The sequence below is a fragment of the Ips typographus genome, linkage group LG11 (assembly GCF_016097725.1).
Source record: "Ips typographus isolate SLU linkage group LG11, UJ_Ityp_2.0, whole genome shotgun sequence".
In the NCBI taxonomy this organism is placed as follows: Eukaryota; Metazoa; Arthropoda; class Insecta; order Coleoptera; family Curculionidae; genus Ips; species Ips typographus.
In genome coordinates, this window is record NC_138432.1 from 7,697,593 (window position 1) to 7,712,419 (window position 14,827).

Sequence of the window (14,827 nt, forward strand, 5' to 3'; positions counted from 1 at the left end):
AGCTTTCCAGGACTTTTTTAAAATTGCCAGAAGCTTCTAGGTTCGTTCTGGCTACCCCAGAGGGCCTCTAAATACTACTGGAAACTACCAAAGGCCTGTAAAAGTGTTTTAAACGTCCCAAGAAGCTTTAAAACTTTTCAGAAGAATCTTAAACCAATCTGGCAACGCTAGAGGCCTCTAAATATCTCTGAAAATCTCCAAATAACTACCAGAGACCTAAAGTGCCCTAAACCTTCAAATATATTTTTTTAAATTACCCCTCTGCAAGTGTTTTAAATCTTCTAGAATTCTTTTAAAATTGCCAGAGGTCTCTAGAACCATTTTGGCAACCCCAGAGGCCTCTAAATACCACTGAAAACTACCAAAAAACTCTAAAAGTGTCCTGAACATCCAAGATGTTTTAAAACTTTTCAGAAGCCTCTAAAACCATTCTGAAAACGCTAGGGGATAACCCTTAATTGTAATAATAGCACTTGTCACACACAAAACATTATTATTTAAATTTTAAAAAAACAATTACCGAACATAAGACTCTCATTAAAACTTGTTCTTATCGGAGGGGAAGAAAAAAAAACCTAATTTTGCAGTGTGTATATTAATCCCCTCTCCGAACAAAGACCTAAAAAAAAAATTAAATCAACCTTCGGTCGTTTTTGTTTCATTAGGCAGGCATAGAACCCGAGATTATTTTCTTTCTTTAATTTCGGTAGCACGAGTTCGGGCCCCTTTTAATTTGTAATTGCCTTTAAATTAAGCTTATTTTTTCCGGCAGAATTTCCTTCTTCGTTCGCTGACAAAAATGTCTAATTTTGTGCAAGTAAACTGGAAGAAAACTGAAACACTCTCTTGGTGATGCCTTTAATGCTTGAACACAAATACCGATTAAATTAAAGTGCACTTTTGAAGTACATGGAAGGGTTTCCGCTCATTTCATGCCGCCTCAAATTAAAGGGCCTGTTCCTTACAGCAAATTCCTTTGTTGGGGCCTTTTTGATGATGAGGATTCAAAAAAAGCTTTTATGTAGAAAGTATTCGGATTAGGATAATCCTAAATTAGTTTATTTAAAATTAGAGCTTACCTGATCAGTTTGAGTTGTACATATTTTTTGAGGGGAACACTGACAAGGTTTAAGTTAAACATGAAAAGAAAATCCCCTTTAATTAAGAGAGATTAAACGAGAAGAAAAAACGCAGTGGTCTGTTAATTTAGATCCAATTATCCAACTGTCTATCGAGATTATAATTAAACCGGTTGTTGCCTTTGTTTGTCTACACTGAATAGTTCTGAACAATCCATTAATTTTTCACAATTAAAAAACCCAAACTGGATTTTTCGAATGCTTGTAAATTTACTTTTCAGGTACCATCAAATTGCTTTTCGATGTACACGCCTTGTTTTTTGGGGCCACGTGATGATTGAATGGTTTTTAAATTGAAATTTAATCATGGATGCCAAAGATTGATGATACTAGTTTATAAACGTGTAATGCAACGTAAAAGTTACAGGGATTGTTAATAATTTTGCAGTTGCTTCAAACTGGAAAAATTAATATAACTCAAAAAATAAGTGAAATAAGGTTTGATTCATTTGTTTTTCAAAAATAGTGATAAAATGCATTCTAAATGACTTACAGTACATAGTCAATAAAAAATGTTATCCAAAGGTATAATAATATTGATAAGTTGATGATATCATGATGTGATGACTCGGACCCCTATTATTCATCTTGTATGTAAATGAACTACCTTCCCATCTCTCAAATCTGACATCGGTTCAATATGCAGATGACACAACCCTTCTTGACCATCCTTCAGCTCCACGTGGTAGCTGCCGCCACTCTTAGGAAACTAAACACCTATTTTACTGACATCAATCTTTGCCTCAACCTCGAAAAAACAGAAACTGCCATATTCTCCTAGATGAAGGTAAGTCCTTCAAATTTTTAGGAGTAATCCTTGACAGTAGGTTGACCTGGAAACACCACATCACCCAATTGACAAAAAGCCTCTCTTCGACCATATTTCTCCTCTGCAGAATTTCACACACCACTCTAATAGAAGTCCTGCACAGCATACATGGGTCTTTTCCAGTCCAAACTATCATATGGCCTATTATTCTGGGGAAATTCGACAGACTGGCAAAAGGTGTTACAAAAAAAAGCCATAAGAATTATGGGCAAACTAGAGTCCTGCAGAGCCTCTTTTCAAGATCTCCGAATCCTTTTTTCACTTAATGATAGTACAATAGAGAACAAATTTGGTTCTTTTTTTTGAAAAGAAAAACAACTTGATTTTTCCTCTCATTTTGCCGTCTAATCCTCTCTAATTACGTGGGATCTCAGGAATTTTTCTTTATATGTCCGAGGTCGACTGGAGTCTTTCAATACCCTGCGGACACACATTCATACAAGAAAGGGTATTTATTTATAGCGTCCCTTAGCCGGAAATATCCTGGAAAATAATCCAATCTTTGGTTTGATATAATTTTTTAACTCTGATATGTTTTTAGGCTCTTTTTTAAACATGCAAGCGTTATCTCGATATGCCAGTACATATATTTAGGTTTGGAAACGTTGAAAATCCATAAATATGCAAGTGAACACAAAATAAAGGGGATAACGACATCGAAGCGAAAAAAATACAACGTTTTAGCCGTATATTTGATAAAGATAACATGACTAGAACGCAAATATGTTTATTTAGGGATTTCTGCGTGTTTAATCCGGTCCTCTTGTCAGCAAAATGTGACGTTAGTGGATTAGCTTAAAAACACATTTGAGCGGGATTTACGGTTTACTAAATAGTAATAAAAATTGCGCTGAAATATAGACTTGGATTAAGTTGAAGAAGCAGATAAAACATAAATCTAATAGTGGCTGTGCCCCAAATCCAAACCTGTCAGCGATTGTACCCGAAAGAAATGGGAGAGACGATAACACAGGTCATTCCAGTTGTTTGTTACCCCCAGTTTTAATGTGGACAGGATAAAGGAGGCCCCATTATTCATCCCTCCCGAATGGCATTCGACCCTTGAGGATCGAATTGAAATACACGTCATAACTGAGGGAGTTTTAATAAATCCTACTCATTCCAATTCCACTGTTTGCCAGCAGCAAACAATTGCATAATCTGAATTGTTAATTACGACCAAGTAAACAGCATCAGGGACTTGAGACATTCGTCGGCAAGCTGCTGTGCCTGAAGTAGATCATTATCCACTTATTTGCATCCCTGAATCGACTTCTTAAAGCAAACGTGTACTTTCTAGTTTTTGAGCTTGCCCGAGTGGCCATTAGTACGCTAAGTTAGCATGTCAAAGTGAATTATCAAATCTGGTTGCATAAACATGAGAACTCACTTCTTTTGTTTGCTTTTCTAAAACCTTTTAATGCTCATAAACACGCAATCCTAGTTTTACGTTTTTTCCAATAATTTGTTGGATTACAATAACAAACCAATCCATTTTGTTTGTCTTGCAAAAAATCGATTTTGCTCCGTTTATTAACTTGCAATTTAAGATACAAACGTATTATTTAAATACAGGGGTAACACTCTTAAGCTTTTCTAAAAACTGCCACAACATGTTTTGAGCGCAGAAGCATCTCATCATCAGGAGCTAGAACATGTTAAAAAATTATACTAAAAACCAAAGGAAGCTTACCTAATACAAAATTACAAAATCATGCTGTCATTCTGTAAAAGGGGAAAGCAGACCTGGGGTTATAGTATTTAAGGGGAAACTTTTCCCTAAAATGTGTGTTATGTACCGTTAATTTAAATTTTTTTAATCATTTTTGGTTAATTATTTTTTCTTTTTTCTCCATTGTAACCTTTATTAAAATTTAGACACTGTGCATGAAATTTCCCATAAGAGATGCATAAAAAATTGTATGAAAAAGTTACAATGAATGGTTTCCACTGTAAATGAAATTAATTAATCTTGCTATGTCAAAAATGAATGAAGTTATGTAATAAAACCTTTAAAAAATCTGAAACTTTTATCACCCTGTATCTCGGTAACAACGCATTTTTGGACACAACTTTATTACAAATTTCTGCTTAAAATCCAATTTTTGAGGCATCTGGTACAGATTTGGCCGTTTAAACTCACCCTGTATAATCTACACATCTTATAATAGTTGGTACGAGCATTTTCAATACAGTGCGTTTTTTTTAACGCGCAACATAGGATTTTACGTGTTAAATTTTTAAGCCCATGTTAGACCATGTTATTTTGGAACTACAAGTATAAAACTTGACGGGTGTGTCTTTAGTACCCTGAAGCTTAAGTAAGTCTACCAATTTGGTCTAAAAAGTGATTTAAAACTGGAAAAAAATCATTTTTTTCGAAAAGATTTTATCCTTTCATACTCCCTGTATGCATTGTTGTTCCTTGTTGTTTTTGATACTGGCAGGGCAGGTAGCAGGTGAAGTTACTTATTTTGACTGCATCACGACCCGACATCTTTTAAACGTCAAAAGGGCATTTTATGATTGTTTGGAATATACTGTTTGGCTTCAAACGGAGGTCAATTTGAACAATTCACCTATAAAAATACTTCTTTTGTTCTTAACTTTCTTGATATAAAGTTAATGATCACCCTGTTTTACTTTCTACGCCAAATTTTACCTGCTACCTGCCCTGCCAGTATCAAAAACAACAAAGAACAACAATGCATACAGGGAGTATGAAACGATAAAACCTTTTCGAAAAAAGATGATTTTTTGCAAGTTTTTTAACACTTTTTAGGCCGAATTGGTAAATTTACGTAAGCTTCAGGGTACGAAATAGCCACCCGTCAAGTTTTATACTTGTAGTTCCAAAATAATATGGTCTAACATGGGCTTAAAAATTTAACACGTGAAATCCTATGTTGCGCGTTAAAAAAAACGCACTTTATAAAAAGTCACTGATTTTCTATATGAAGGAACATTCGAGCAACTAAAAAAGCTGTAAAGCAAAAATGGAAGTTTCTTTTCTACTCTCTATTTTTTCACTAGTTACTTAAACTTCACTACCACTTTCCGTACCTGAAACGTACATAACAAGTATTTTTTACATGTAATATGTACCAAAAAATTCAGTTTCAAATTATAGCGAACATTGTAATAGGTAATTCAGTTTTGAAGCGGAGTTTTCCTTTTAACTTCGTTTAACCAGACCCCGTACAAAATCCATTTTTACGGAACAATGTTTCCTCGGACCATGGCTCTATTATGAGCTGTATTGGCTGGCTTATTGTCCGAAATTTCTTATTAGATGGCACAAAGCGATCGTCAACAATCGAAGCCCGAGGGTAATCGAAGTTATCAGAGACATTTATCTGACTTTAATATAATGGCTTCTCATCCTTTACATCAGATATTGTAAAGTAAATCCGGTAAGTTCATCCTTTGTTCAATTTAGTAATTTCTAGTCCTTTGATTTTCAGTTGGAGTAACTTTGTGTGGGGGGAGTGATTTCCCTTTGTATTGATTTAATAGTTTAAGTGAAGAACCTCCTGGGGCGCTTACGCAAGAATGTAAAGTGATTTTACTGGCAAGCAGATTTTCAGTTTTTGAACTTTGACATACGTATTGAAAATAAGAGGATTTCAAGTTCGTTTAGTAATCAAACGGGCAACGTAACCAATTATATTTTCCAAGAACTTTCAACTGCAAATCGCGTCTTATTGCGTTCTAGAATTAAACAGTTCCACTCTTAATGCCAGGAAATTGGCTAAAAGTTAAATTCTAATTAGCTCTCAGTGCAATAAAGGAAAATTGCATTAATTGGAAAATGTTTGATAAGCGTCTCCCAACAAAATTTCAAGGTTAATTCCTTTTCTGCTATCTATTATTACATAACAAATTAAACTACCGGTTTCAGCAGGGTGTTAAAATACAAAGACAGTCTGTGTTATGTTTCACACGTATCTAATATTGTATTAAAAACACGCTCTTTGTCGTGAAACTGGGACCAATTTGTGCATTTCCGTATTTTGTACTGAGACTAGGTTTTTGTTGAAATAATTTATTTCGTTTTAGAAGAATAAAAGTTTACAATTCAATTTTTGGACACCGAAAAACGACAGCAATACGCGATAGTGGAAAAGTCTATTTTCTAAATTAAAAACGCCCAGCCGCAGTTCACAACAATCAATAACCAATTCGGTCTGTTTATGTCAGTACAAAGCCCTATTTGTTTGTTCTCGGAAACGTTTTCGCCACTTTAAAATGCCCTGTTTACACGGGACATCGTCGATACTTGCTCCGGATGTTCATTGTAGTTTGCTTTTATTCCAGCTAAATGACTCTGTACAAAGCTGAAATTTCCATCGAGGCTCTATTTGTCTTCTTGTTCAACTTTCTACTCCGTTTAAAACATATTGTTTACTTTTTAGCTAATTCTGTTTAAAAAAACAATGATGTATGACATAAACAAGAATTTGGGAAGGCAATCTAATTAACCTTAGTGAAAGTTTCGGGAACGAACGCTAAATCACTTGGACGTTAATTAGACATTTTTAGAAAGTTCTCTTATAAATTTTACTTTTGAAAAATCAACAAACTTTTGGTAATTATTTACCATTTAAAGTTTGGAAGTTAAAACACACATTTACGTAAACACACACCTTCAAATACATCCTGAAAACCACATCCATTAGCAGAAGCACTTTAGTCTCAAAAAATGCTTCTATGAGTACTACTCGCTTTTAATGTAAATCAGGTAAACACCTGAAGCAACCAAAATTAACCCTCCACTAATAAAATTATACAGGGTGGTCCAGTTTTTTATGTCAATAATTCACCATTCGATAACCCATCAAAAAATTGACATGAATTATGACTGACTGAGTAATTTTGATCAAATTTGGAACAAGCACTTATGAAATTAATACTCATTATTAATGACGTTTGCCAAAATTCCCCAGTAGTACAGGAAGATGGTTTTCATGTTTTTGCCTTATTTTCTACGTCTTTTTCAAAAATTACAGTTTTTTTAATTTTATTGTTTACTATAAAAAAGAAATTATCACTTATAAAATTCTGATTTAAAACTTCGTTTACAAGACAATTCAGTTATTACGTTCAAAGACTCAAAACTAACCTAACCCAACTTAAAAATTGTCTTGGTCATGGAAAATTCACTTAAGAAGCTTAAAAAATTTCATTGTAGCCAGTTTTCATAATTTCCAGATAAACTGAAAAACTTTAGTTCTGAAAATTGATTAAACAGATAATAATTGATTTTAGAAGCTTAAAAATTGTGTTTGTAACCAGTTTTCATGCAAATCGAGAGACTTTAATATTGAAAATTGACTTGTAGACATAAAAAACTACTTTTTCTAGAATTTTTTACTACAAATTCATACATTTAAACCTTCAGAGACATTAGACATCAGAAGCTTAAAATTTGCATTTTAAGCAAGTTTTTATAATTTGAAGACAAATTTTAGTATTTTAGTCTTGAAAATTGTCTTAGATACAGGACATTAACATTAGAGTTACGAAAATTGTTTTCAAAACTAACTTATAGTGCTTTTTTCTTTGCTTTTCATTTTCTTAGAATTCTGGACTATTTTTAGAGCTTCAAAACTACTTTCAGCTTGAAAAATCGAGTTTCAAGACTATCTCTACAAAGTTTTTGACTTATCAGTCCTAAAAGCCATTTCATACACTGTCCATAGTCTTAAAAATGTCATTTCAAGCTTCTTTACTATTAAATTGACTTCTACATTCATAGGTCATATTCAATTCAGACTGTTTGTAGTGCTTAAGACTGAAAAATCGAATTTAAGACTATTTCTAAAAGTCAAGTTTCTTCAGTAGTAAAAGTAAAAAATGTTGGTACCAAATGCTACGATAGAACTAATTTTTAGAAATGAAATAGTCCTTCTAGACTTGTTTTAGTCCAGAAAATTGAGTTGTACAGCAATTAAAGTATTTTGGACTCTCTTTAGTCCTAGTAAAGTCGGTTCTAGCCTTAAAAGTCAACTTTTAGATTATTTGTAGCAGTAAAAAATTTCTTTCATGCACAATACAATATTGATTTCCGGACTGTTTTTAGTTCTTAAAATCCAGTTTCAGACACTGGACCAGGATGGCAGTCTGAAAAAACGAATTATAAGACTATTCCGAGCAGTAAATAGCAAGTTTATAGACTATTCAGTACAAATTTGGACTCTCACTAGTCACAGTTTTACACTATAAAACGAAATTTGGAGCACTGTATCTTCCTTAGGAAGCATTTTTCAGGAAAATTACATAATGCATGTCACTTTTGATGAACTATCAAATGGTGAATTATTTACATTTAAAACTGAACCACCTTGTATAAAACATTTTTCTCTTATCTCAACCTAACATTCCCCAGTTGTTGATTATATATCAGACAAGTCCAATTAAAACTCGAGAGTAAACAAGGTTATCACTGAAAGTGGATCTTTCCTTAGAAGGCACTCAAAGTCAGCTAAATGTTACTTAAGGGATTGGGACCCTTATTTAGTGATACTGGGCTGCTAAATATCAGTTAAGAGAACAAAATGTGTCAAGTTGTAGAGCAAAAAAATGACAATCATACACATACCAATTATGAAATACTTTAAATGCACTTAAACTAGTCTAATACAATAATAATTAATTTTTTTAAGAGTAACCCCAACCTGTTGTGCTCGTTGTGACAAAGTTAAACTCCCCTTAACTTTACTTTGCCATTAATGCTACAAAGTTAATCCTCAGGACAACATAAAAAAGACAAAAGTGCAGAAAGGGCGTCAAAAAATGGTTGATTTTTTTCTTTCTTTTGTTTTGGCCTGAGAATCTCGACAGTTTGATCCCTTTTTGAGAGTATTTCGAAGCCGGGCCAAAACGATCTCAAAGAACTTGTTAATTTGCTACCCAGTTGCCATGAGATTTTTTTTTTAAAAGGGCGCTTTTCGACGCCCTCTCAAATTAGCTCAGTTCCTTGTCTAAAGATGAAAGGTTTTATTTTCGTGTTTGCAATAATCCGTAGAAATTCGGTTAGGGCACGTACGCTGAAATTAGTTGTTGCTGCGCAAATTTGAACAACCGAACATCAGAGATTCTATTTTATGTATGTAGTGCAACAACATTTTAAACCAAACATTCAAACAGTTCCATTATCTAAAAAGAGTATCTCAAACTAATTGGACTTCGACCTTAAGACCCATATCCGTTCAACATCACGTATATTTCCTGAGAAACTAATTAAGCCGGCTCTCAGCAGAGGAATCCACTTCGGGCAAAACAAAGACTAAAGGCAAGCAATATGGGCGAATGATATAAGTAAGTCTAATTTATATCTGCTTTCGCAAAGGCACACTGAATTGTTTATTGTGTAAAAGTGAAAAAACATGGTTTTTTCCAGTGAAAATCAGAAGAAAAACATACTGACAGCACGATACTGAATCGTAATTAGTCGTTGAAAATTTGAATTCGCTTCGTTTTATGCAAATCGTAATTAAAAGAGCCCGGAGTGGGTCGCCGAGAATAAAATATTCTTTAAATAACATCCATCGCTTTAATTTGCATTAAATCCGTAATAATGACGACGATGAGGGACGGACTAAGATTTGTAATGGATTAAAAATAGCAATTATGGTAATTTTTCTCCGTTGAAAGCTCCGGTAATGAAATGCAGATTCTCAAACCGTTTACTCAGTTTTGGTTTATTTAAGAAAAAATAGTGGCTAGGAATTTATTGAAAATCCCCCTTAAAGGTGAACATGTGGAAATTATCCCTCAGAATAATATTTCGGTTGATTTACATACATTTGCATTTTGAATGGAGAATAAGTGAAAAATAGATTTATGGAATACCATTAGACCCATTACAGGACTAAATTTCAAGTGTTGCGTCCCTTAAGGGATGAACCGACCTGTCAGTACTTATTATTCAAGCCTCTAATTGTGTTTCCCATGTATTTTCATATAGTTCGGTCAGCAACATTAACCAAACAATTATACTGCAAAGTATTATTTCCTGAATTGCGGAAAATGCTAATTAACTTTACGGTTATAATTGTTCGAGTGCAGGTGTAGATTTAAACTAGAAATTAAACAACTTTAAATGCGGCAAAACTTCCACAACTGTGTAAATACCAGTTAAGAAAATCAAATAATACCACTAAATTCTGTTTTAATGTTATTTAAGGTCGTGGTCGGACGAGAAGTAATCAAATTGGAAATTATTTTGTCAATTAAATTCAATTATTTACAGCTTCTAAGACTCGGGGTTTAACGGGCAAGTGATGTTGCAGATCAAAATGGAGATTTATTTAAATCCTGGAGCTTTTGGGACCGAAATTTAATTACTTATAAAGTTAATTGTCTACTGGGATTGCGGTATTCATCCTTAGTTTGTTTGGTGATGAGGTGTGTATAGACCGCAAATACAAGAATTATACGCAATTTGTTTAATCAAATTGCATACCTAAATTTAGAATCTGTTACCTGCTTCATTTCTTTCAATTTTGTAACACTGTATATTCAGATTATTTAAACATATGTGTTCCTGGAATTCATTTAATTTACAATCATTTTCTTTAACTTTAAACGAACATTTTTAATTTCAGGTTAATGGAAAATGGGAGTTACCTCCTGTAGTGTGTGACTTCTACATCGCAATGGATGTGACTTGCTCAACATCTTCGATTTTTAATTTAGTAGCAATTTCCATAGATAGGTAAGTTGGTACAAATATGTTAATCAGTTGAAATTGTAACACTCTGTAACTCAGTTAATTTTGGGAGTTCAGGGAGGTTACACCACTCAAATTAACCGTCTTGAGTTCCTCTTTCCAGTGGTGTAAAGCAAAAAATTTTATCTTAAAAATTTCCCTTCATGGTGACAAAAATAGTGAACCACCATAATTTTCATGCACACCCTGTATACTGCAAGCAAAAACGGTCCTGCAAATTTACGGTGTTGGGTTAAGGAGTTGATTAAGAAAATTTTTGGTCTCTTGCAATTTTTTTGTAACTTTCACCGTTTTTAAGTTATTTAGAAAAAACTGTTTTGGTGCAACAAATATGTTAATCAGTTGAAATTGTGATCTGAAATTTGAACACCCTGTAACTCGGTTGCTTTTGGGAGTTCAAGGAGGTTGGACCACTCAAATTAACCGTCTTGAGTTCCTCTTTCCAGTAGTGTAAAGCAAAAAATTTTATCTTAAAAATTTCCCTTCATGGTGACAAAAATAGTGAACCACCATAATTTTCATGCACACCCTGTATACTGCAAGCAAAAACGGTCCTGCAAATTTACGGTGTTGGCTTAAGGAGTTGATTAGGAACATTTTTGGTCTCTTTCAATGTTTTTTTAACATTCACCGTTTTTGAGTTATTTAGAAAAAACTGTTTTGGTGCAACAAATATGTTAATCAGTTGAAATTGTGATCTGAAATTTGAACACTCTGTAACTCAGTTAATTTTGGGAGTTCAGGGAGGTTACACCACTCAAATTAACCGTCTTGGGCTCCTCTTTCCAGCGGTGTAAAGCAAAAAATTTTATCTTAAAAATTTGCCTTCATTGTGACAAAAATAGTGAACCACCATACTTTTCATGCACACCCTGTATACTGCAAGCAAAAACGGTCCTGCAAACTGACGGTGTTAGGTTAAGGAGTTGATTAGGAACATTTTTGGTCTCTTGTAATTTTTTTCTAACTTTCACCGTTTTCGAGTTTTTTAGAAAAAACTGTTTGGAGCAACAAATTTATAAATCACTGAAATTTTAATTTCAAAATTGAATACTGTTAAGGACAGTCAGGGACAAAATCGCGTGTAAAACGCACTTGGAGTGACCGAATCATTTTTGTAAGCACATTTTTGGAATCTTCATTAAATTTTCCATCTAATGACATAAAAAACACTACAAAATCAGGTAAAGCCTTGGAGAAAAGTGGTGTCAAAGTATAAACTGTCTGAAAGACAAACTACAGGAACAAAATGGCCTGTAAAACCCACTTAGAGTGACAAAATCAGTGTTTTAAGCGCATTTTTGGAATCCTCATTAAATTTCTTATCCAATAACCTGAAAAAACATTACAAAATTTGGTACACTCAGGGAAAAAAGCGATGTCAAAATTTGAACTGCCAGAAACACATTGTTTGTAATTTACCGGTCAAGTTTTCCTTGTAAAGTAAAATATTTACTTTACTGGTAATTTAAATAAATGGTTAAATTTAAATAAAGTAAATAAAAAATAATCCAAAAAACTTTTTAATTTTTACTTGAACACACAAAAAAGAGCAAACAAAACTTGTTGAACTGTGACCAGAAGAGAAGGGGTTTATTAGAAAAGTTTGTCAAAGTAGCAGTTAATTCAATAGAATAGAATTGTGTTTACCTTCTAGAATTAACTTCTAAGGCCACACGAAGAAACTTGGTAAATTATATAACTTTTGTTCCTGTACAATAGTAATTGAAACTTAAACAATGTAGCCACAAACGGTTCAGGTGTGTATAACACCTAAGAATATGCCTGAACTTTAACGGAATTAACATCGGAACATGTTAGGCTAATAAAGCTGTTTGTGTGCTTCATGTTCCCCAACATTTCCCCAAAATATGATAGTTATTTATAGCTCATGTCATATATTATTGCATTAAATCTGGAGACATCCAATTCTGCTAAAACTTGTTGAACCAGAAGATAGTTCGCTCGGGAGTGGCTTGATTCGAAGCTCGGATCATTGCAAAACTTTCAATTTAATTTGGGGAAACTTGGGGAAAAACGCGTCAGCAGGTGCAGGTTATGTTTTCACGGTCTAGTGCCAAGACCGTTTGATTGTTACGTGGATTCCATTGTGTTATTTTATGTAAAGTTACGACAATACTATGAATCTTAAAAAAAGGTGACAATCATATAAACGTGTATCATATCCTCCCAAATTATGCTAACGTAACTTAACGCATCCACCACCCAACAGTTTTGTACATGAAACTGAAAGAAATCACAAATCCTGATTTTTATATGCCGAAAAGAGACACACAATGATTCGAAAACTCCAACGCCAATAACTCGAACTTGATGGCACATAATCTTGGGAGATTTTATGTAAAATCAATACAATGCAGCTTCATGCTTAAACTGGTATTACCTTGCATTAGCCAAAACTTTCAGGGAGTTTACGAAATTGTGTTACTTATCGTCTGATGTTTTTGTCGTAGAGAGGATTTTATTTTGTTTGACACGAGTTTCTTTAAAACTAGTTTAAACGATGATCTTTCAAATCTTGTTCACAATATTATACTAAATAAATGTTTTAAACTGAGTTTCTAAAAATAAAACCTGCCTAACAAGAAGCAAATACCCGAAAGTGCCGTTAAGAGAGAGAAAAAGCGATAGAAAAAGATTAAAAGGGAATATGTTTGCCAGTCTCCTAACAGGTAGTGGAAACAGTTGCTTAGTTTGAGGAAGAGAGAAGATTTTCAGTAAACGGTTTTGCTTTTATGACCGAGTCAGCTGGATGTCTCTCTCCAATTGACCTGTTTTTAAGAATTTCACGTCAACAAAACTACAGACGACATAAACAAAAATAGACTGTTGATTTATCTCTTTGGTGCAAAACTATCTTAAGAAAAAGGAGAGAGAAATTTAATTGAATTTTACGTAATTTCAACATTGTGAAAGTTATATGATGTTAACTAAACAGATAATGTAAGGTAGTAGCAGCGGATTCAATTTCAAATTTAAATTAGTGTTATTGTAAAGAAAATAACCATTTTACCAGGCCTAATTGCATCCATTTTCCGAAACTTTATCCAATTTGCACCGCTCTACGAAGAGGAAAATTACGTAATAAGGAGCTCCCGCCTGTAAACATCCGTTTCCAGTTAACTTTTTAAATATTGCCCTGCGATAATAAATTGCATTTTCGTTTAAGGAAATTTGTACGTACATGTCAGCTCTAGTTTGGGTAACGGAAAATGATTAATTTTGCCCTCCAAAATATGTTTCCAATACTTGGCACAACACAATGACAAGCTTATTGGGACATTGAATTCCCAAGGGTAATATTAATGCGACCATATTGATCTGCAACTGGTTATCGCGAAATGGTTTGCTTCTTGCTACTAACGATAATGTTGAATAAAACGGTTAACAAGATACAATTAAACCAAATCAATGACTTGGGTTGTTTTGCCCAGTTGGCATAACTTGGGAATGTATGATTGTCACTTTTTTATTAAAAGAGAGTATAAACAGCAAAAATCCCTCCGTATTTAAACTACTTAGAAAATCCCCGAGTTTCCAAACTTTCAAAACAAGATGGACTGAGTAGGGCCCGTCCAAAAGCAAACTTTTCGTATCTCGAAGTATTCGATCCAAATAAACTTGTCACTGAATAAGAAAAATGTGTCGAAAACTTGCAGTAAACATCAAACTTTTGGGTATTAGTGTTAATTCCTGTTTTTTCTGTTGTTGCAGATATATAGCAGTGACACAACCAATCAAATACGCCAAACACAAAAACAATCGACGAATATGGCTGACTATAGTGTTAGTGTGGGTGATATCGGCTGCCATTGGTTCACCAATAGTGCTGGGCCTTAACAATACCCCAGACAGGGTACCAGATCAGTGTGTGTTCTTCAATAGTGACTTTATAATTTTTTCTAGTTTGTCTTCGTTTTACATTCCCTGTATAATCATGGTCTTCCTGTATTATAGTATATTCGGGGTAAGTAGCAAAAGATTTCATTTTTATCTGACACAGTAGAAATGGATTTTGTTCTTTAATGGAATTCAAGTTTGGAGACACCTTAAGTGAAAAGTGTCACTGGAAATTGACGGGCTTTGTTTTTTTTTTTGTTTAGC

General features: G+C 33.7%; 1 protein-coding gene across 2 annotated transcripts in view; it reads left to right on the forward strand.

Annotated features, from left to right (window-relative positions):
- Window positions 1–14,827, forward strand: part of LOC145735778 (dopamine D2-like receptor) — a 73,868-nt gene that overhangs the window by 42,530 nt on the left and 16,511 nt on the right. For both annotated transcript variants that reach the window (XM_081989831.1, XM_081989832.1), the window contains exons 2-3: window positions 10,578–10,687; window positions 14,438–14,690. In XM_081989831.1, the coding sequence (XP_081845957.1) occupies window positions 10,578–10,687; window positions 14,438–14,690 (363 nt within the window). The remainder of the gene's footprint in view (window positions 1–10,577; window positions 10,688–14,437; window positions 14,691–14,827) is intronic.